The 23,339-nt window shown below is 46.5% G+C and overlaps 2 protein-coding genes across 6 annotated transcripts in view; one reads left to right on the forward strand and one right to left on the reverse strand.

The window, feature by feature from the left end:
- Nucleotides 1-23,339, reverse strand: part of LOC135911386 (uncharacterized) — a 497,365-nt gene that overhangs the window by 317,653 nt on the left and 156,373 nt on the right. The window lies entirely within an intron of this gene.
- Pxn (Peroxidasin) overlaps nt 1-23,339 on the forward strand; it is a 59,878-nt gene that overhangs the window by 3,981 nt on the left and 32,558 nt on the right. The window contains exons 4-15 of one of the 2 annotated variants that reach the window (XM_065443625.1): nt 6,089-6,160; nt 8,205-8,276; nt 8,394-8,465; nt 9,505-9,668; nt 10,449-10,566; nt 12,083-12,273; nt 13,845-14,123; nt 15,314-15,430; nt 17,315-17,479; nt 18,936-19,202; nt 20,898-21,185; nt 22,322-22,555. In XM_065443625.1, the coding sequence (XP_065299697.1) occupies nt 6,089-6,160; nt 8,205-8,276; nt 8,394-8,465; nt 9,505-9,668; nt 10,449-10,566; nt 12,083-12,273; nt 13,845-14,123; nt 15,314-15,430; nt 17,315-17,479; nt 18,936-19,202; nt 20,898-21,185; nt 22,322-22,555 (2,039 nt within the window). The remainder of the gene's footprint in view (nt 1-6,088; nt 6,161-8,204; nt 8,277-8,393; nt 8,466-9,504; nt 9,669-10,448; nt 10,567-12,082; nt 12,274-13,844; nt 14,124-15,313; nt 15,431-17,314; nt 17,480-18,935; nt 19,203-20,897; nt 21,186-22,321; nt 22,556-23,339) is intronic. The other variant, XM_065443626.1, reaches the window with a different exon arrangement.

A 23,339-nucleotide genomic window follows, 5' to 3' on the forward strand; every position in this document is an offset into this window, starting at 1 on the left:
TGCGTCGACTCTTCTGAAGCGTAAGGCGGCAGTGTATGCACTGGGAGCCGCTGTAGACGCAGCAGCTAAAGTGGACAACGTTCCCAATACTTTAACATTCCCGATTCTTTTTTCATAGATTATCCCATTGTCCGCACAGGGTCCTGACATTTTGTCTAACACCAGCTCATTTTGTTCGTGCCTACATGACAAAGAGCACTCCGTTTCCTTGACTGGCCTCTTTCCCTTTTATTTCTCTCCTGGAAGTGTTTTTGCAAGGCTGGAACCCTTTGGCACAGCATTCCTGTGAGTGTCCACAAGAAACACAAAGAACATCACAAAGTCCTAGTTTTGGGAGTCATTTACCAAATCTTTAGAGTGACCTGCAATGCTCTCCACCTGAATGACTTACAAGGTGCAGCCGGGAGCGTTTTGCATCCCTTCTGGCTGTGCATTTTCGTAACCATCATTTGCTGAAAGCATACTGCTAAAATGTGAAACAAAAGAAGAACAATTCAGTTTAAGGTTGGAATTTGAATTTAACGGAAACTTTCCCGCAGTACAAGATGCGTCGCCCAGATATTTACCGTTATATCGACTTGCGATAACACCAGTGCTAAATATTCAATGAATAGTCCTTCACGTACAGCCTTCCAGCATCGCTCAATAGTTTTGCCGATAAGTATGTAGATGTCCCACTGTTGTCAAGAAATGTGCGGCGAGATTACGCGAATTATGAAGTATTTGTATGTTAATCTTAGAGAACCCTCGCGCTTTGTAAAATGATTGTGTTTGTTGTAAATTCATTCTCCATAAAAACCTGTAAAAGTAGTTAGGTTTGTAACAACTGTTTGTACACCACTGCTGCGGTATGAAAAGGCACACTCTCCCGCCAAGCCGCGGATTTCAGTAGCATTTTGTGTCTATGCTTGTGTGCATGTTTTTTTTTTCAGATGTCATAAATTTAATTCAGATTTCAATTTTTCGTAAGCTGTTAGTGATCCACAAGTGCAGATTCCAAATATAACTTGCACATCTCAGCTCCTCTATGAGGCTTTGCACTGTAAAAATGTTTATACCCCTAAGGGTGTTTTCTAACGGCACTGGTGACACCCTTACAGCAAGGTTCTGCAAAAATTGATAGAGGACGACAAAGGAGCAATAACTAGATGTGCGATGACAAAAGACACAGTTGAAAACTATGGAACCACTATGACAGCCTTGGGCGCACAGATTCGACAGAAGAGTTTCATATCTTTCCCTGTGAAATTCTCTTCCCGGATATTTCTGTGCGTCCAGTCGGTCAGATTGATTTCATAGTTTCAACTACGTCTTTTGTCTTAGGAAGTCTAGTTAAAGCTCCGTTTTCGGCATCTATAAATCTTTGTGAGGCCCTAACGGTAAGGGTGTTACCAGTGCCACATGAAAACACCCTTAAGGATGTAAACATTGTTATAGTGTACAGTAAACTTGACCGAAAACAACTTAAAGTCGGGGTAAACGTTTCACGACAGGCTTCTCTCCCCCAGCTTGCTTTAGAATTACTGCATAGGCTCTGTATTGGGAACCTATACAGTAACTAGAGGTAATTACACTGAAAGTTGCTATATTGTGGTTACCTACACAGTAACCTAAAGTTACTGTGCAGGCTTCCCAAAGGTAACCTATACCGTAACTTTAGCTTGCTTAAGCTCTTCGTGCCCCCTGCGCGTGCTAAAAAGCAACTAAAGAGTTGCTCCGTTTGGCCTCCGGGATAATCGACCAGCTCCTCATTTACAATCTCGAATTCCTTAAGCAGATGCGCAGAACATCGTTGGAGGGCGGCACTAGTACAGCTCTGCTAACCTGAGGGCAACTTTCCGTGGCAGCACAAGGTTACAGGCACGCGCTCACACGTGCGGAGCTTCGGCGCTTGTATTACTACGCCAAGCAGTGCCGACGTTTTGCTGGCGGTTGACAGGACCATGAAAACCAGGCATGGGCACCAGAAAGCCAAAAACATGAATTGCGAGAAAGGGGTAACCACTTTCATTAAGCAAGCTTTCTTTTTAATTTGTGATCGAATAAAACTTCAAGAAAAGAAAGTAAAAAAATTGTAATTTGTATGGTTTGTTTTACGCTACGTAACTTCCATTTGCTTAATTCGCGTGCTACATCCAGATACGCCGAAAAAAAAAATTTGCTTCGGCTCCGTAGGTTGGGCTCCGCTGCCACAGAAAGTTATCGCCGGGTGTAGCTAAAACAAATAAACATTCTTATCTGTGGACCTTAAGCATGCTAGAGAGGTTGCATACGCGCCAAGGCAGTTATATTATTACTGCGATAGCAGTTATTTGTGTTTTGTAGGTGAATGTTTGATGTTTTCTTGGGAGCTGCCGTGTGGGTCCGTACATATTTAGGTATGTGTAAGCTAAGTGTTTGTGCATTCCGTATATGCCGCATATAAGTGGCATGCCATTTAACCACCAGGTAGTTCAAATACGATCTCAAGTTCTGGACCAAATTAGTCATTGCAGTTTTGAGAATGGTGGCCCAGAGGCAAGAGTATTAAAACACATCGTTCACAGCGCATGGACTGTATTGCCGAAGATCTTCCTAGGGTATTAAACGACAAAAGTTGAAAACAATATATCAGTGTCCAAACTTGAAAGTGATGTAATTTTACTACTGCGGCTCTTTACGGGCAAAGCAGTGGGGCCTATGCGATTTGATTACAGGCCCTACACGGCGTGTTAAATCTTTTACGGGTGCCAGAAATTTGGCGCAACCGCGCATTTCGCGTCCGTGTTAGTCGGACCCGCGTGTAGACAGAACACCGTCGGAAAAGTCCACGCGCAATGCTATTGCGACCTTTGCTATTCCAGTCAGTGCTTTGTCCTTCGGGCGAAACCAATCCTTCTTGACACGAACACTCTCTAACGCTGTATTCGTATGGTTACATCTCCGAAAGCTGTGACGCTTATTTGCCACTCAAACTTGGTAGACTGCGACTTTTATGCGAAGCATATTACTAGAGCTCAACCCAGCTCCTCAGGCGCGGTGATGTCGCCTTCAATACCACGTGACACCGTGACGTCACGACAGAGGAGAAACGGGGCTCAAACTCGCGGCGTCGCCTTCAAGGCTGACCACGTGACACCGTGAAGTCACGACAGAGGAGAAACGGGGCTCCAACTCGCGCCGTCGCTCGCGGCGTCGCGGCGGTATATAAGCAGCTGCGCTTGCCTCTGCTAGACACTCACGAGGTGAGATGCCTCCTGGAGACAGAGCTGCTCGTTGGAATGAGAAGCGAAGGTTGCGGCGTGCTACAGAGACTGTTTCTAGGTGGCTTTGCTACGGCGCAGCGACTACGCGCCCCACATCGGACGCGTTGAGCGTCGAGCAACACAGCGTTCGGCGCGACAACGAAATGTGCGCCTGAGCAAGCGCCGCACGCCTGAGCCGACGCCGACGACACCGGCTTTTCTGCGATAGGAGCTCCTTAACGCTGTGGCGTTAAAATAAAGGCTAGTATGCTTCGCATCCTGGGCTTAACCTTAGCTAAGCCACAGCCATTTTTTCGGTTCTGTATTCAGCCGAAGAGATGAGAGTGCTGCAATAGATTTAGAATGCGAGGACCGTACTAATGATTGCATTTTTTATTCCTAATTCATATGCGGAAGGCGGTACGCATTGCTACCTGTTTCGTTACGCACTGTAATGTGCCGATAAGGACATGCGATCAATTGAACTTCTTAAGTTTAATCACACTGCAATGCTCGTAGGGAACCTGCACATGCCTTTTGTGTGCGTCGCCCTTCTTCCTTTTATTCTAGCGCGTCAACTTCATTTTGCCTTTATTTCCTTTTATCGAATGCATGCAATTCATTTCCTTTCTTTTACTTGTCCCATGAAATAATGAAAGAAACAAATTGCGAAGTACGGTGGCATACGCTCGATAATGTCATTTCACATAAGGAAGGTCGAGTGCGCCAGTCCATATGTTTGCTTTCGCATTTGCGCGCAATATCGATGTGTTTTTCGAAGTTCTCGGTAACATGTAATGTCGTATTCGTATGTTTAACTATAATTAAGGCAGACGTGCCGCGTGAAGCGCCCTCGTATCCTATAACTTTTGCTGCCTGGGCGCAAATATTATTGAAGAACTGTCGTTACTTGTGCATGACCTACAACAGCGAGAGCTCTGGCTTATCTGGGTCACGATCTGAGTCACTACAAGCGCTCGTTTGGAGTCTGATAAATACCTATTGTAGTGCGGGCGTGGCATGTGAAGTCGCGTGCAATATAAACTGCAACACGGTGTGCAAAAGAACAAGGCGGCCCCAACACTATACGGTGGAGCCGATATTCAAAAAAGGAATGGTTCCGTAAATACCAGAAGCAGGAACGGTGTCCTCTAATTGTTCGTTTTTCAAGGCTGGCGTGCAGTCTTGGGGCCCCTTCGACTTTGTACACCGTGTTACAGCTCGTATTGCACGCTCCACTCTATGTTTTCAATTACTAACACCACCACGCGCATGTGGAGGCTTCCTGTAAGCTCTACGCTATAAAATTTACACCGTTATTCACTTTGAAAGGTGTAAATAATTTTACAGTGTGGGCCTCAAATAGATGATGGAAAAAGGCGGTCCAGCGAGCTTTAGGGTGCCATGCGGCCGCCTAACACGCTAGGGCTTCTACAAACTTATATACAAGTGATGTTACATAAACCGCAGTTTCAAGGCGTACCGTAATTTCCACTCGCGCAGGAAGCAGCTAGGCACAGTAAATGTTCAGAGTGTAACGTTACTAGTTTCAAGAGGCAAAAATAAGCGATAGGGGTGCGTGCGTGTGTGTGTGTGTGTGCGTATGTGTGTGCGTGTGTCTTAACCTGGAAAAGTCGCGGCACTTCGTTTCTCCGCCCCCATAGCTCCTGCCATCTCGATCTGACGACAAAAAGCTTTGAAGGCCCCCGGCTCGTGAGGTTGTGCACCGCTTTCCGGTCTCGGAAGCCATTTGAACCAACAGGATTGCGATATTTTTTTTTATTGTTCAGTGCGCCCAATGGGAATCACAGAGGCCTCGTGTAGCTCTTAACGGTGTTTGTGGAGGGCGCCACGAACGTATCGCCACATGCTGAAGACAAACCGGAACGCGAGCGCGGGGCATCGACCGGCCGCCGTTCGGTGCGGTGGCGACCCCTTGCAACGATTCCACGGCCGCTATAGCGCCGAGTACGCCCAGTGCGATGCAGATGGCGCTACTGCTATAAGGCGTCTTCAGACAACAGATAACTTGAAAGCGCCTGAAGGCGAGGAGAAGGAGGAGGAGACAAAGGAGAGGAAAGACAGGGTTAGCCAATGTAAGTACCGGCTGGCTACCCTGTGCTGGGGAAAGGGGTAAAGGGAAGGCGACCTCGCTGGTATGCATCCACGGTAGAAAAACAGCGCTAAAAACGCAGACAGAAGGAAGAACACAGACACAATATCAAGAATGGTTCATTGCCTGCCGCTCAACTTACTGCACATTACCTGTCGTTCTAATAAAATATGAGATGTAGCTTCTAAAAAGTGCGTCATAGGAGAGGGCTCCGGTTTAATTATGACCACTAAGGGTTCTGCAGCGGGCGCCGAAATCCAAGTAGAGGAACGGTTATCTTCTTGTTTATTTATTTTTTCTCTCTTTTTGTCTTTACCAAATTGGGGCTGCCAGGCCTGGAATGGAACCCGCGGCCTGATGCTGTTCTGAATAGTTTTGTAAAAGGACAACGTTTTAACGTTGATAACGTGACAAGGGGAGAAAACGAACTAATTTATTCCGATTTCCTAACGCAAAACTTCATACACTTCACTGGTCACAAGTTCCAGGGATGTGGCGTCAGATTCGGTGGAGTGGAAGGAAGTGGCATTGACACTTGTAATTAGAGTACGGCAACGTTATTTTTTTACTATATTTTTAGGTGTGTGGTATTGTTTTTTATTTATCTAGCTTGTTTGAATTTGCTTATTATTCTTTTTTTTTCGTGCGGTTGGCTCTCGTTCTCATTAGCGTTTCTCTTGGGTCAGGGCACACGGCTGAAACTTACTGCTCTTGATTTACAAATGTATTTCTCACATCATTATACTTTCAGATTTCTGTCCAAGAACAATATCAAACACCTGGAAGATGACGCATTTTCAGGACTGCACCAGCTGGAACAATTGTAAGTGGCCCAGACTTTGTGCTGCTACATCAGTGCTCGTAGCCTAAAATTCTCTAAACGACGAGGGAATACGGAAAACGGCCCTGTGTAGCGGCAACGCAGATCATCGCGTAAACACACACACACACGCACACGCACGCACGCACACACGCACACACACACGCACGCACGCACGCACGCACACACACACGAACACACACACACACACACGCACGCACACACACACACACACACACAAGTGCGTGCATGCGCATGCGCGACAGAAGGCAGTATACAACCGCACTACGCTCCCGTTAAGGTGAAGGCCCGAAGAGGGCGCGAAAATGCGTTCGTATTAGAAATATGTATAAAAATTGTTAACCAAAGTGATCCACGAAAATGAAAATTTACCACTTGAGTCCACCTAAATACCGACGACAAAAACAAAACATGCAAAAGTAATAAGGGGCGTTAAAACCAAGAGGCAAACGTTAACATAGACTTGCATGAGGCAAAGTGTGGCGTATTGCACTCTTAGCTACAAACTGTTCTGTAATTCTTACAAGCCAGCGCTCTGCAAACTTGCACGATGTCGCAACGGTTGACATTTCACCTATGGTTTAGTCGAAAATTCTTCAGTCACGTCACGAAACGTCCGTGTAAGAGAAGAACGAGAAAAGAATGCACCAATCTATTCGGGCACATCGTTCTTTTTTTTTTGTCATTCATCTGCCCAGCCCTTAATTATCAGCATAAGAGGCAGCTCGAGAATCTTCTCGATTGTTGTTTCTCCAGCGCGTGTCAGCCCTGCAAGTTGCCTCCTCTTCGATTAATGCTGGTGTAGCTGTTTATGCCCACGGAAAGACAATTTTCATATCGTATCTAGTAAATAAAGGTCTCTTTCACTAAGTCTGCCAGTCTGAGCCTGTCTGTTAGCAAAGTAACCAGCGTCAATGGCGGCCGCATACGCTCGGCTTAACCGAACTGGCAGTTCGTGTACAGAGGAACTTTCTCTTGTTCTTTTATTGCATTTGGTCTACACGAAACCAATCAACGATTCACATACTGCTGCTCATACACGAAAATCCCACTTAACCGGGTTCGTCTTAGCGGGAGCCTATACTGTGTGTAATAAAGCTTGGCAAGTTCACTGTTTCTGTGGGTTCTGTCACGCAGCCCACAAAGGCGTTCCTAGTGTTATGCAGTGTCAGCGCACAATCCTGCGTCACACAGTGAAGTCACACTCTGTCAGAAAGTCCAGTGTCATTTAAATACCGCAGCAGCGCCTTCATAGCCGATCCCACTGATGTTCGCGTAGGCCAGCTTCCAAGGATCTTGCATGTGTGTGTAGTTTGATTTTCCTGTAATTTTTTTTATTTTTTTATCTTTCTCTCTCTCACCTATCGCATCCCCTTGCCCCTCCCCAAGTACAGGGTAGCCAACCGGAGATAATCTCTGGTTAACCTCCCTGTCTTTCCCTTGCCTTTCTTTCTCTCTCTCTTGGTAAGTTCACAATCAGGGTAGCTTTATCATGCTAAGTTCAATACTTAACACGTCTTTCTTTTGCATATGTATAACAAATCCGGCAGCATAATTTCTCTGTTCAGCAGACGGCGAGCGCAGAGTACGCCAACCGGGAACTACATACGCTCACGACTGCCATCCGCGAATAGAGACTTTTAGCTTGTACGCTATTCCGGTAAACGGGAGCGGTTTCGGCGGATTACCGGATGGTCGGGGTGTAAACGTGAGCGGTGAAGCCGCCTGGTGTTGTAGAGCTCAACCAGACAAACGCATAGCTAAAACTGCCGTAACTCACCATATCCTGCTTCGCCACTCGTGCAAATTTTTGGCAGCGGCGTAATTGTGAACACGATTCCACCACTGTCGAAAATTTACCCCAGCAGCTAAGCAGAATACAGTAATTAGCTCTGCGTTATTTGCGCCACCAGCTGGCGCCACCGATCGGGCCGCTCACCTTGACGCCCCCGCTAAACCGGAAAACCGCCCGCGCTTGCCCGAATACCGGACACGCTAAAAGTCCCTAATAATGACTCTTGCGCAGGTCTTTGCACGAGAACGAGCTCGGGGAGATCGCGGAGGCGCCGTTTCGGATTCTGCTGTCTTTGGAGAGGCTGTGAGCAGCTTGCCACCGCGTTTGCGCGTTCACGCGACGGAGATAAGGCCCACAGCATCCGCGCGTAGTGCGAGCTGTGCGTGCGATTCTCAAAGTCGGCTCGCTCTTTCTTTGCAGGCACCTCAACGACAACCGCATACACACGGTGCAGAAGGGAGCCTTGCAGAACCTCAGGCAACTCAGGCGCCTGTGAGAACGACGTGTGACTTTGCGTGGCCTTATTCTTTGGCATGCTTTTATGGCACGGCTAAAACGAAAGCGGACGTGTTTACACATTGGATGGATAGCTGGACTATTTGGAAGCACTTAATGTTTGAATCCAATCATAGTTTCCATTCAAGCATTAATCAAGTTCGGCAGGACATGTGTTCAGTTAACAACAAGGTGTAATGGTACAGGTCAGACAACCGGTGGTCGAATAAAGTGACAGAATAGCTGCCAACCAAAGGGAAGCATAGACGAGGGCGGCAGAGAGTGGTGTGATACAACTAGGAAAATTTGCAGGCAGAAAATAGTGTCCGCGGGCGCAAAAGAAAATCAATCGGACACATCAGTGGGAGAATCCTTCGTCCCGCAGTGGAAATAAATATGTCGATGACGATCAATTCTTTAATATAAAACGCTCGAACAGGACTATAGGACGAAAGTTGCGAATGCGGGACGGAGCTGTTTATGAACTATAAGATTTCTTATGTGGAAGGGGGCTTTATATAAACATAAGACCCACAGAAGCAAAAAAGACAGAATCGCGTGATGGACAGTATAGCGACACTCGCGCTATCAAAAACATTGAGTTCACAACTCCGTTAGACATTTCGTGGTTCTTTATTTGTTTTTTACGCTAACGTGTAAACCTAGGTGTCTTTTAAGGTTTATGCGTGGCGACAAAGTCCTTAGTGGGGCATCCATGCTCATACGAGGTATAGTATGACATGCTTAAGGTGAGAGTGAAACAATGTGTGTGTGTATTAGGCTACGCACTACTTTAGCATGACGCCGTAGAGGTTAGTAAATGTGGCAAGATGGAAACCTGAGCTATACTAGGACGGTTTAACATTCATTCTATCCGTATACACGGGTACGGGGACCTAATTTGTTTAAATGTGGTGTTTGGCGATTTTTTTTTTTGCAACATCAGTGGCGCGGACAAACTCGATAATTCGTAGAGATGTCTTTGTTGAGCCTTATGATTTACTTGCCCGAGAAACTGCACTGTGCCCATCCGCAGGCGCCTGGATGGAAACCCGCTATTGTGCGATTGCGGCCTCGTCTGGTTCACTCAAATGCTTCGCGAGAAGCAGACCATTACGCAGGCCAGTGGACAGTGCTCCCAGCCAGATTCCCTTCGTGGCAGGCCACTGACGTCACTGGACAGCGGCGACTTTGCTTGCGGTGAGCGTAGCCATAGTCACATTTGTCTCTGATTATCTAATTAGACCCGGAGAACCGTGCTAAGCATGTCGCCAGGGTAGAGCCTCTACTCTTTTCATTAAGCCTTGTCTATGATACTAAGTAATTTGCGCTGGACTCAACGACAGCAGCGATTGCGGTTACCTTATTCTCCATACACGTTTGGATAAAATGAGTGCACCACTACCAATACGGTGTTACGCGTGGCCAAGCGAATCTTCATTGGCCGCTTGACCACCATAGTCCACACGGTTGTCAATGCGCAGTTTCATTGGTCTTCTGGAGCTTCTCAGAAAAACAATTAAACTTCTTAGAGCCCTGAACTTGCAGCCTACACTTTAGAGAGAACAGCTTAGCACTAAGCTAAGGAGACATCTTTGATCCGTAATGACCTGGTAGCGTGCCACGAAGGGGTACATATCATTAACATTTTACTTCGAGAAGATACAGAGAAAGATAGAGAGAGAGAGAGAAAGAGTCAACTTTTATTTTTCGAGCAAGCAAAGTGTTCTTCGCGCTTAGTGGGCAGTCTCCTAATTCCAGGAAAGCTTAGGAGGAGACACAGAAACTGCCTTTTTCTTTTTCTAAAGCTACGGTTGTGCAACAAAATCAGCCGTCATAGCCTTTTGTCTGCTGCATCAAAAACGACTGCCTCTTTCAAGCATCTTTTTCTTCATGATGAATGCCGGCGCTTTGTATTTCCGTCTACTTTCGCCAACTTTGAAAACTCTAAACGACCTTGAATTTTATTCCTACTCTCAGAGAGGCCGCGGATTGTACAAGAGCCGCAGCCCCAAGAAGTGGAGCTCGGCGAATCCATCAACATGACGTGCAAGGCATTGGGCCAACCCCGACCGAACATCTACTGGACCCAGAACGGGTACAGTGGGACGCACCACGTGGTGCTAGTGCATGCCAAATTTCGCAATCTGCGATCGTTCTTTGTGAACTCGTGAAGGATCGGGGATGTATGGGTTCGAAATGCGAGCCCCCTAACAAACTTTTTTTCAGACATGTATGCTGACATACGCTGGGAACAAGCTAATGGCTTGACAGTCGCTATTATTCGTCTTGCCAGGGCATACACTGCGACGGTGCGCTCAAGCCACCGCTTCGTTTCTTTTTTTTTTCTTTTTTTTGTTTGTCGCTAACTTCGACAGTTCCATAAGATGTAGCCCTTAGGGCTGTTTCTATCCCCTCAGTAGAAACTTATACGCGGTGTGCGGCTGTCTGATTAAAAAAAAAACTGCTTCTTGGCCTATATTTGTTATTTGATGAAATACATATGTATTAGCGTGCTTGGCTCATTCTTACTCAGGAACAAACTACTGATGACAAGGCTAATCTTATGTAGCTTTTTTTCGTCATACAGAACAGTGCTTTTTATTTTTGTAGTTCTTTTAAGGTGACACGAGCTGAATGGGTCTAGGAGGTTGCTTTATTTTGTTGACTGTTCGAAACTGGACAAAAGATCTCATTTCGATTCTCCGTTTGTTCACGTGCCTTCAAACTTTGGAAATAATTGAATAATATTACTGAGATGGCCGTAGTCTGTTGTGGGCCCAAGATGCAATTATCTGACTTGTTTCTTTTTTCCTTTTTTTTTAAACTATAGATGAAACCTTAAGCTGGGAGAATGAGTAGATATAAATAATATAAACCTATTAAATTCAGCATATGTACTATCTGGCCATGCATGAATGTTTGAAAAACCGCCACAGACAGACAGACAATGAACTTTATTTAATCCTGAGGAGCTACTGTCTGGACCTCCTAACGGGAGGCCATTGTAGCCGCTGGCCGCGCCCACGTAAAGGACAGAACGCCGTGACGCTCCGCTCTTTCCTGGGCCCTCTGGATAGCCTGGGCTTGCTTTCGGAGTACCGTGCTTCTGATGGCCTCCTCCCATTCGGCTTCGCTGGAGAGGAAGTCGTTAGGCAACGCGGGACATCGCCAGAGCATGTGAGCCCTTGAGCAAAAGGTTTCAGTGCAGTCGGGACAACTAGGGTCAACATCCGAGTACATCCAGGTATCCCCGCGACGGGAAAGATCCCGTCTGCAGCGGTCTCCATTTTCCATGCAGTAACATTTGTGTATGGTTTAGATTACTCATATAGCTGCCCATTGCTGTAAATAATTTCAAGGCACTGTTTATTGCTAGTCAGTGTAGCGATACTTAATAACCAGCCTAGTCACGTACGTGTCATCGACTTTGACTGTCAGCGGCGGTCGTACACCTCTGCATAGGCAGATCACCTAATTCTAGTTGTCACAGTGTCATTTTTTATTATATTGGAAATGACGTGTCCTGGCTAGCAACCCGCTCAATCACTCTAGGAATTACACGCTATGACTTCCAACAAGAGCTAAGCCATTGGCTTCTGCTTCCATTCTAGCTTGGACGTGTACTCCGGAGGCAGGAGTGGATTCGATATTCTTGAAGACGGCACGCTGGTCATCCGCTCGGCACAGGAAGGCCACGAAGGCGCCTACCAGTGCAGAGCGGAAAACGCGGCTGGAGCAGTGACCTCGAGAAAGGCGCAGCTGCACGTCGTAGGAAATTTTGAAAACTACGTGGATAGACAAGGTAAATGAGGGGTATAGAGGATTTCTATTTCTTTTTTTTTTTACATTAGCGAACGTAGCCTGTAGTAAATATTTGCGCTAAAGTACATATTCTGCATTAAAAGAAATGCTTGCAAAATAACAGTCCCCACTTCACTCAGATACATAAAGTGAAGATCATTGCCGTACTGTTAAGCAAAAAAAAAAGAACGTTTTCTTGGAACAGCGAAGCAACACACCACCTTGCTTCTTGAAGTCATAAACATAGCTGGAAAGTCAGATAACAGCGCACAAGCTAAAACCATCAAAACGTGCGTGACTCAAGCAAAACGATGTCATGTGGCCACCTAACAACTAATTTATCTGATTATGCAAAAGAGGGAACATTTCTGCCTAAGGAAACGTGAAATAAACAGAGTTTACCAATGCGAGCTAAAAAAGCAGCGGCGTACGTGCCTGCGGGCTTCTGATTCCACAGCATTGTGCTTCTTTGCGGAACAGTAAAAAGCCAGCACAACGAGCCAATCAGTAACGTTACCTCTATTACGGCGAGCAGCCTTAAAATCCAGAACCTTGATACATTTCGAGACTCAGTGGGGAACTTGTAGAGGAGCTCGGGGTACTCCTGCAAGGCAGGTCTGCCGTATCATTCGAAAGAATCCTGCTTCCAAAGTAACGCTAAGTCCCAAATAACGCAAAGACGCCGCACAGCAATCTGGAGGAGTGTACAGTGTGCGCACATTTGGAAACGTGACAACGGTAACGATGACGGTAAGGCGACGACTAATGTACGATCACGAACATGAACATGGAGGCCCCGACCGCATGACGACGCCGTCAACGGATCAGCGACGGCGAGACATCGCTGTGCCACGAAGACAAACGTGAAGCAGCATCTCGCGCCACCGTCACAACCGTCGTAGTTGTGCCATTATCATCAAAGCCACCGTCGACGTCGTGCTTACGTCATCGCACTACAGTTTTCGTCGTTAAATGTGACGCAGTTAACTGAATGGCGAAGTAAACGAATTAAAGACAGCTTTTCTTTAACGTGACCACGTTGTAGCTGAAGTGCGACAAACAGACGCATGAATACACAGGCTCGACCCATTTTCATAGCTTATAACTGCAGTAAAGCTGCAAAAAGAAAAAAAAACAGAAACAACATTGCCAAGTCGAAATTCAGATGTTGAGACAGCGTGGTAATGTAGGCCTGAAAGGCCCAATTTCATCCATGCAAAAAAAGAACAAGTTGTGATAGCATTCACAAGAAAAAAAGAAGGTGGAGCTAGACATAAATATGAAGACATGATATGATCAGTACGTGTGGAGCGCGAGATGCTTCTGGAGTGAACGCATCGACTAGGCAGACAAAATTTGGCTCCACAGACCTCTCTTGTTCCTCGATTGCTGAACTCAAACAACAAATATATTTACGGTTCGTTACAAAGTCTGGCAGGGAAAAAGTATTTTTTGCGTAAAGTCATACGAGAGTACACACACTTCTCCTTCGGATTTGAAAAAAAAAAGATTGATTACGAAGCAAATGGAACAACAAAGGATGTCATCTATTTCCCCGCCCATGTCGCACAGATTACGACAAGCCGCGGATAGTGGGCACGCCCTCGGACGTTGCAGTCATGGCCGGCCGCAGCGTGACATTGCGCTGTCCTGCCACGGGCAGGCCCACGCCCCTGGTGACCTGGAAGCGGGACGGCGTGCCCCTGCTGCAACACGCCCGCTACCACGTCTCGCTCTCGGCCGGCATGCTACTCATCTCAGCCACTGACCCCAGCGACGCCGGCACGTACCACTGCAAGGCTACCTCGCCACTCGGCGAGGACAGCGCCACCATTAGGCTGGACGTGCAGCGTGAGTGGCAAAGTGGTCCTTCACTGCCCGATGCTTGTTGAAGCGTTCGTCACCAAGTACTCAATTTCACGTGCCCATTCGGTTCTATTCTACTGAAAGAACAAAACCGAAGGACATAAATACAAGTCGACAGTACACTAACTCTAAACATTATTACCACTCGAACCCTGTTTTTCATGTCCTTCAGATGACTATAGGTCATCAATGCATGCACAAGCCACGGTGTCACTCAGGAGTTCGGAAAAGTTTTCAATACTTCGACAAGCAGTTGCAGCGCAGTTCATTATGATAGGCAGTTCATTATGATAGGTGTTTCATTAAGATAGGTGCTTCACAGCCTGGGCTGTGAAGAACGCTCACATTTCTTTGCAGGGAGCACGAGTAGAACCAGCGTTATTCACACAGTACTCAATTTCATGCGCATTCTGTTCTATTCTCCTGAAAGATCAAAACAGGAGGACACAAATGCAAATCGACAGCACACTAATACTAAACATTATTACCCCTCGAACCCAGTTTTTCATGTTCTTCAGATGACTATAGGTCATCAATGCATGCACAAGCCAGGGTGTCACTCAGGAGTTCGAAAAAGCTTTCAGTACTTCGACAAGCAATTGCAGCGCAGTTCATTATGATAGGCATTTCATTATGATAGGTGTTTATAATAGGCTGGGCTGTGAAGAACGCTCACAATTCTTTGCAGGGAGCACTACTAGAACCAGCGTCATTCACACAGTACTCAATTTCATGCGCATTCAGTTCTATTCTCTTGAAATCACAAAACCGAAGGACATAAATGCAAGTCGACAGCACACTAACACTAAACATGAATATCACTCGAACCCAGTTTTTCATGTTCTTCAGGTGACTATAGGTGATCAGTGCATGCGCAAGCCACGGTGTCGCGCATTAATTCCGAAAAGCATTCAGTACTTCGACAAGCAGTTTCAGCCCCTTTCACGTGTTGACGCAGTTCATTATGGTAGCTGTTTGTAAAAGCTTGGGCAGTAAAGAACACTCAGATTTCTTTGCAGGGAGCACGAGTAAAATTTGGCAAATATGTCGCTGTGCAGTTTTCCGTACACATGAAGTGTGTTTTGTTTTCTATTACGTATCGAGAATATTCAACGGTGCTATGCCCACGTCAAGAAAAAAATTGACAAGTTTACAGCGAAACGCTCTCTTCGCAGAGGTTCCATACTTCTTGGAAAAGCCGCGCGAGCAAGATGTCCTGGAAGGAGAGAACGTGGAGTTCATCTGCAGCGGCGCGGGTTCCCCAGCCCCGGAACTCTCGTGGTACAAGGATGGTATGGCCTCGACGTGGTGATATACTTCATGCCGCATCAATTTTTTTCTCTCAATGTTGGTCATCTGATCAAGACAGAGTATCTCTGCGCCTCTCTCTGTGTGCATTCTAGTGTAAAACTACGATATAGTGCCAGTCGCTATCAATTGTAGTGGTAATAAACATACTACATAGCTTCGTCAGCAGTCCTGCTCATACGAAGATCGAACCCAAGCAACGGAGACCAACCACGGCACACTCACTTGCTAAAGAGAGAGTGGGGCAGTTAGAGAGAGAGTGGAGAAGAGATAGTGGAGATTAGCGTTTATGTATGCAGTGGCATGGGACGTGCGCCGCACACCTGTTTGAGGTTGAAACCTCGCGTGAGTAGCATAAGGTATACCGGGAGACGCAACGAACACACACGCGTATACCTTATTGTTTCGCGCAGGCATTGCTGTTTCGAATTATACTTGCTTTGTCAAACACGTAAAGCATCTACCATGGTTCAATCGCCATCTGTATAAGGCAAAGCAGCATAATGAGAAGGATATTTCAGCGAGTATTCTCGCATGGCTTGAATACTCTTTATTGCCGTAACAATTACACGAACTTTCTCCAAGCAATTCTCGCCAGTGGCGTCGCCGTGGGGCTCCCCATATATTTAGGTGTATAGATGTTATATGATTGTCCATACCAGGTATGCGGGTTATATTGCTACACTACTCAATCACACAAGTCACCCATACGAGGTCTTACGCTTCTTGCTAAATTAGTCCCCAGAATTTTGAGAATGGAAGCAGACAAAATGGGCAGGAAAAGTAACATTCACAGCCCATGCACTTTATCTTTAATCTTGTCAGACGATTAAATATTAAAATTGCAAAACGATATTGGTGCTCAAACCTCAGGGTGATGTAATTTTACTGGCGTGTCTCTTTACGGGCAATGTAGTGGTGCCTGTGTGACGTCATTACAGGCCTACACGGCGGGTTACGCGTTTTTAGGTGTACCAGAAATTATGGCGCACCCGTGTATGTCGCGTCCGCGTTACTCCTCCCCGCATTTAATCAGAACACCGTTCGAGAAGCGAAACGCAATACCTTGCTATCGCAGTCAGTGCACCGCCCTTCGGGCGAAACTGTCATATTTAATTATTATTATTGCGAGAGCACAATGATGAGAAACCGCGTTAAAGCTGCCCCGGCTCCAGGCCCGGCTGTCATTTGCTGTTTAAAAAGTTTTATTAGGTTGTCAATTACCCGTTCCTATACTGGAGTATATTTCTTAGCAGCGTAGTCCTTTGTGAATTATTAGAATTTCCACCTGAATGCTAGCTCACCACGAAATTATGCAGGTACAATGCGTATCTCGGAATCTATGTGAAGCGAAACTTTCGTGAAGCTATTTACCAAGTGCTATAAACATGCTCATTTCATTCCTGCGTTTTTGGCGTAAAGGAAACTGGCGTGCGCGCTTGTGCTGTCGCGTACCCGTGCTGCGCGATGCGACACCACGCGGCGATCATCTCAAAAGCCATAGTTCGCACTAAGACGACAGAAGTCTACGTGCGATTGTGGCCTAGTGGCTAGAGCGTGGGGCTGAAGGGCCGTATGGGACCCAGACTCAACCCTCTCAACCCCCCTCCCCTCCACATGGGCACGGAATTCAATATCTTTCTTTAAGCGTAAACTATACGCTTAAGCTTACGACCTAACCTAACGTAACCAAAATATCTTAGAAGCACATATTAACACGATAGACTGGGCACTGTATTATCAATAACAGCCTTGCATATGCAAAAGTAGCTACCTATTTATCAAGATGGGTGTTTCCTTCCGGATATGGCCAAGGCGTATACGTAAGGCCAATGTATGATGTATACGATGCGTTTTCGATCTCTCAGGTCAAAGGATAACGCCAGATGGGGAAAGCGTGAAAGTGTTGCACAGCGGCAAGGTGCTCCGGCTTCAGAGTGTGGCCAGGCAGGCCCAAGGAGTGTATACATGCCACGCCGAGAACGCCGTTGGATACTCCGAAGCTCACGCGGATCTCTCCGTCCACTCAAAAAGTGAGTGCGTAACAGGGAAAGTGGTTTCCGAAATGCCAAGCATTGCTTCAACTTGCACGGAAATACACTGTAGAATGAGTTACACCCAGAAATGCCATCTGTGTATAACTCGCTCTCTTACACCTTCTCAAGTGCAAGGCTCGAGTTATAGACCGATTTGCACACTTAAGGACCCTTCACCGTGCAAATTGGTTTACAGTGTTTCGCAAATACAGGAAGAGCAGGATGCAATGCTTGTTCGCTTAGCAACGCGAATGGCTGCACAGAATGTGCAAGATGTTCATACTTGGCGTTGCATCCGCCATTTGCTTTACAGTGTACGCAATCTCCACCGACGTGAAATATTGGTACCGATGTGGTTCAGGGCTTACTATCGCCCATAAGGTAAAGCTATTCGAAGGCTGGGGGGAATAAATGAACCAATAGTTCAGACTAAGATTACTTGTATCTATTTCTTTCTGATTTCGCTACATATATGTTGTGTCAATGCTTATTGCAAGTCGTCTCTTGCTTTGTTAAACTTTCGTTTGTGATTGCACGTACTTAACGGAATTGCTGAAATCCCCGAAGAGAGCATTTCAGCAATCATAAGCAAATCTTGGTTACGGTATGAAAACAATGTCAATGTGATATACTTTGCACACCCCTTTCTTGTGCGTGAGTCCATTGCGGCGCGTATTTTCGTTGGAGTGTAACGGTTTTAGCACACGTTTCGTCAAGTCAAAATGCAAGCAAAGAAAAAAAGAGGTCTACACCTGTGAACTTTTGGAACCACTAGTTTGAAGCGTAATGCATGCTTTGCCATATTACGTAGGGCAAGTCTTAAGTTCGTCATCACTGATAAAATGCATTATTCGATTTCAAGCGCCAGAGAACGAGGACACGAGACGTAGGCTACACAACACGGCGCTGATCGCAGGTTGGCGCGCCTTCTTCTGCCGCCTTCGCCTCGCGTCTCCATCCCTTAGCGCTTGTACCGAATCATGGCAAACAAACGCGCAATACCACCGCAGCGCAAATGTATGGCTTACTCCTACAGGCGTCCATCGATTCATACTGAGTGATATCACTCAAGCGAAAAATACCAAAATGCTACCTCATATCCACACATTGCTCATCTACTGAAATTTAATTAAGAGCCCCTTTGTATGTGAATGTAGGTGGACTTGCCACAGCATTATACTCAACAACACATCTGCCAAGTTTTTTTTTTTAAGTCAAGTCAAGTTTATTTACAACATATACAAAGTACAGTGTTGAAAGCCACCCTGGCAAGAAAGCTATAAACATACAGCTTGACGACGCCAGGGGGCCACCACCAGGCAACATCAGCATCGCACACATCCGCAGTGCAAACAATAAGCTTTCGTAAGTAGCTTCAGTAATACAGTAAGTTTCCTTCAGTAGGTTTCCTTCCTATATTATTTTTCTTACACTCTGCCTCACTCGCACACAGCGTCCCCGCATTTCGTAAGCACGCCGGTCAACACCGAGGCCGACCCGGGCTCCAGCGTCGAGGTGCTCTGCATGGCGGAGGGTCATCCGGCGCCGACCCTGTCGTGGCGCAAGGACGGCGTCCCGTTGCCTCTGGGCGGGCGATTCAGCGCGGGACCGGATGGTCTTCGCGTGGTACGATTGGAACCGCGGGATGAAGGCCGCTACGAGTGCGTCGCCGAGAACGAGATGGGACGAGCTGCGGCGCCCTTCTACATACTCGTCCGGGGTACGTGCATGCTTACTAAGGGAGTCAGGCCCGTAAGGACACAAGGACACCATAACATAAACTTGCGGCCACGATCCTTGGAACGCACAACCGAAGGAGCACACCTCATGTTGGTCGAGTTGGTGAAACGTAACTGTTAGAAGAGGGACGCAAATCAACACGCGTATACAGATGAAGTAGACAGGAAAGACAGTTTTCGTTCATCTGCGTGTGTTACTATACGCCCCTCCTCTAGCAGCAATGAACTAATGGGGATTGTGAGCAGAAGCGAGGACCTAACAGCGCGTGCAATCAGGGTCCCTTCGTGAGTAAATGACCTAGATAAAAGGCCACCTGTGTGCCCTGGTATATACCGTTTCTTATTTTTGAAGAAGATGCTAGCAGGAACATCGTACACTGCCTTAGCAAAATTGCGTGAAATTTTGGGAGCGATATTTAGGAGTCTTAGCTGCGACAGCTCTCCACAGCTTTAGCTTAAGCCAATTGCCTTAATAGCGCAAGAAACGCGAATAAAGAACAAACGAAATGACAAGCGCTCTCCTTGTATTTTCTTCTGTCCTGTGGTCGTCTTTCTTGCGTTTTCACTTTCATTTTCGTTTATTTACACGCTCAACGCCTGAAGGAATTGCAAATTTCAGTTCTTGTCAGTTTTAACTTGCACGCGTAGCCTTCATGAGTCACACGGTCAAAGTTGCCATGATAGCTCGTGATGAACACACTACAGCCCTAGCCTCTGCAACCTCCTATGATTATGGCGACACATTGTGAATACTATCAATAACTGCTTAAAGTTGCTGGTAACTATGGTCTACAGAGGATTGAGTGCATGTTGAAGAACTTCCGGTGAAACCAGAGTGTCACAAATATTGTGTGGACGCAGAACGCCGACCAAATTTTAGGTAGCGTCGCTAGGCCTCGTTGATATTTTCTTTCTTTCGATACCTACTTTCCAGGTTTAATAGGACTGATGGACGTAATAAACGAGTTTTCCGCCAAGACCACAGCCACAAGAAAGGAGACAATAGAAGCGGTCGTGTTGTTTCCTTTCTTGTGTGCGTTGTCTTGGCTCAAAACTCGTTTATTGTGTTGGATAACCAGCTAGCCCAGCTGTTTGCTCTTCTAGAGAAATGATGGAGAAGGAGGAATAATGTACGAACTAGTTATTTTCGTACAAGCTGTATTGAGTGCATGCTTAACAGCTAGTCCTTGAGATTTCTCTGCCATTTCGTGCACATTCTTGCTATTGCGCTAAAAACAGTAACCTTAACTTTTTTCCCATGGCAATGCCTCTCGCATTTATGTAACGATTATTTTAGGTCTTTCTCCTTCATTTTTATCAGCCGTATAATATGTAAGTTGGCCACAGAAAGTATTCAGTACCCGGTCCTTAAGCTAAGAAAAAGAACAAAAACAAAAATAATTGCGTTATGAGGATAAAAGAGCAGGCACATGCATGAATAGTTCCGGGGAAAATAGAGAAGGATATGAATGCACATATGCCACTTAGTGTTATAAGACACTCGATCAAGTCTCTGTCCTGTCAAGCTCCTGGCTTATACAACTAAAGCCAGTGGAGTCGCCCTATAGTGAACGCAATTTCTTTATAAGCAAACTGCACAGGGCTCTCTCCATCCACGGGAAGATCGTTGCCGGCGACGAATTCACCGTCAACCTGTACTTCACGACATCTTGCAGATTTCGCCGAGGAAGACACCGGCACGCACCCCGGAGACCGGTACGTGCTTTCGGCACTGCACGAGGCCGAGCAGTCGGTCGACAGGGCCGTCAACAGCACTCTCGAAGACCTGCTCAACAACAAGAGAAGCACCGTCGGAGGGCGCCACAGGCACGCCCACTTGCTGCGGATATTCCGGTACCCGGATTCGGAGGCCCAGCGCTCGGCCAGGGCCGCCGAAGTCTTCGAGAGGGCGCTCAACATCATCCAGGAGCAGGTGGCCGCCGGCATGCGTTTCAACATTTCCGGTGAGGAGGCAAACGACTGCTAATTGGCGGGATAGGCAGTGTCGCACGCTGCCTTTTACACGCAAAAGCGGACACATTAGGGACAACTAAATACAAGCGTTAAATCACGTTCCACTGTCAAAGCGTCCTTTCAGTAACCTAATTTTCCAACTTTCACCGTAAGCAGTTGTATGCGAGAGTAGAAAAAGAAGTTCGAGGTTCTGTGTTTTAAATTTCCTGCCGAAACGCACGTACCACACGTCGCTGCGATGTCATCGGTTACCGCAGTGTCATTGTTTTTGGTTTTGAGCCATTTTGTTTCAGCAAGTATTTTCTAAACTTGCAAGTTCAGTTTTCGACTGTTTTAAAATGCAATTCAGTTTCATATTTGCTCTCCTCCACCACACCCCTCCCCCCAAGAAAAAAAATATTTACTATTCCTGAGCAAACGTGGCCAAAAATCTATGACGTCATGGCGAGAGGGTGCACGAACTTTTAGGTGGCAATGCCGCCTCTTCTTAGGTCTTCGCTTTTTTTCTGGCTTACCGAAACCCCTTCTCACGTAACGCACACAACAGCGGGCTTTTACCGTGAAAACACATAAAGTGACAGACACAATCTGAACTTCGCACTGAATTTTATTAGTGGTGCAGGGTGAACTTTAGGTTCTGATGTAATATGGCCTAATTCTGGTTGGGCTACTGCAGAATGGCGCAAAAACGAAAACACAGAACGAGTGAGCCGTAGTCGGGTGACACTAAGACGTGAGGAACGCAGTCAACATCTGAATACAGAGAGAGAAAAGTGGAATATGCCTTTTTGGTAGTTAAAAAAGGAAGGGAGCTTGGGGGAAGAGCCGATAGTCCGGGATCCCTAGGATGACTCAAGCGACGCCTCGGACCCTTTGAATCAAAGCCTTGGGAATACTTCCACTAAAACGTGACAATACATCGCCTTGACTACGTAATACGGGCTTCATATTGATGCGACCGTCTAATGCATGTTTTGTAACCCGTTTCTTAGTGTTCCTGCGTGCAGTTATGTTGTACCTTTTGCTATTTTGCATCCCCACATTCCTCATAGAAACCCGTGCTGGGGTGGTTGCAGTATCATTAAGCAAAAAACAGCTGACGTGTTCGCCTGTTCCTACGGTTCAGATACCTCGGTTAACAGCCTGCTGTCTCCCGGATACCTGGACCTCCTGGCTGAAATGTCGGGCTGCCTGCAACACCGACAGGTGCCGGACTGCTCCGACACTTGCTTTCACAGCCGTTTCCGGACCTACGACGGCACCTGCAACAACCTGCGTCATCCCATGTGGGGGGCCTCGCTCACACCTTTCGAGAGGCTCCTTCCGGCCGAGTATGAGAACGGCTTCAACACACCCGTTGGTGAGCTGGTCAATTCGCAGAGAATAGTTCAAGGACCTCATCATGAGGTGCCTTTATGAAATGTGGAACTTCGCTGCACTAAGCAGTGGTTACCTTGGTACCGGAATATCTCTGTAAGGTCAAGGCTATTTGTAACATCATGGCTTCTTGTACCTTTAACAATCCTTTCAGCCCCAAGTTGGATGTCTCAGAAATTAAGATGACGTTTAGGGTGCATTTGACAGCTTGCAAAGATTCAAAGGGACAACAGTGCATAATGGCGTTCAAGTGAAGTTCAATCCTGAGTACTGCTTGTGTAAACATGCGTTGGTTAGTATAAATCGCCGGGGTTGCAAGGTGATGTGAAGGCATGCACGGCAATGAAGCCGCTTAGCGAAATCGTTGACTTGGGGCTTCGGGGCTGTATAGTTTCCCCTTTTTATTTTTTGTATGAGAATTCAAAGACAAGATGGAGTGGCTGCTTTAGCCGGTAGAATGCCTAACACACATACACGCAAACACACAAAAAGAAAGGACTGTAACTTGGCACAAGAAGTTGCACAGCGGGCCTTGATATCGTCTGCGTACAGCAATGCTGGAGATCGTATACAACTGACAGTTGAGGACTTGAATCGGCTTGAACAGCCTAGCAAGGGACGAATAGTGTGTGATTCGTAGGCAGCTTCTTTGTGTCTTTTTAGAGCACTTTCATATAGGTCAACTAGTAACAAAGGAGCCGAAACATGGATGGAACTTAAGTCTGCCAAAAAATAAAAATTAGTAAAAACGCATTTGGCCGGCAATA

This window comes from Dermacentor albipictus, chromosome 6 (assembly GCF_038994185.2).
Source record: "Dermacentor albipictus isolate Rhodes 1998 colony chromosome 6, USDA_Dalb.pri_finalv2, whole genome shotgun sequence".
NCBI classification, from domain to species: Eukaryota; Metazoa; Arthropoda; class Arachnida; order Ixodida; family Ixodidae; genus Dermacentor; species Dermacentor albipictus.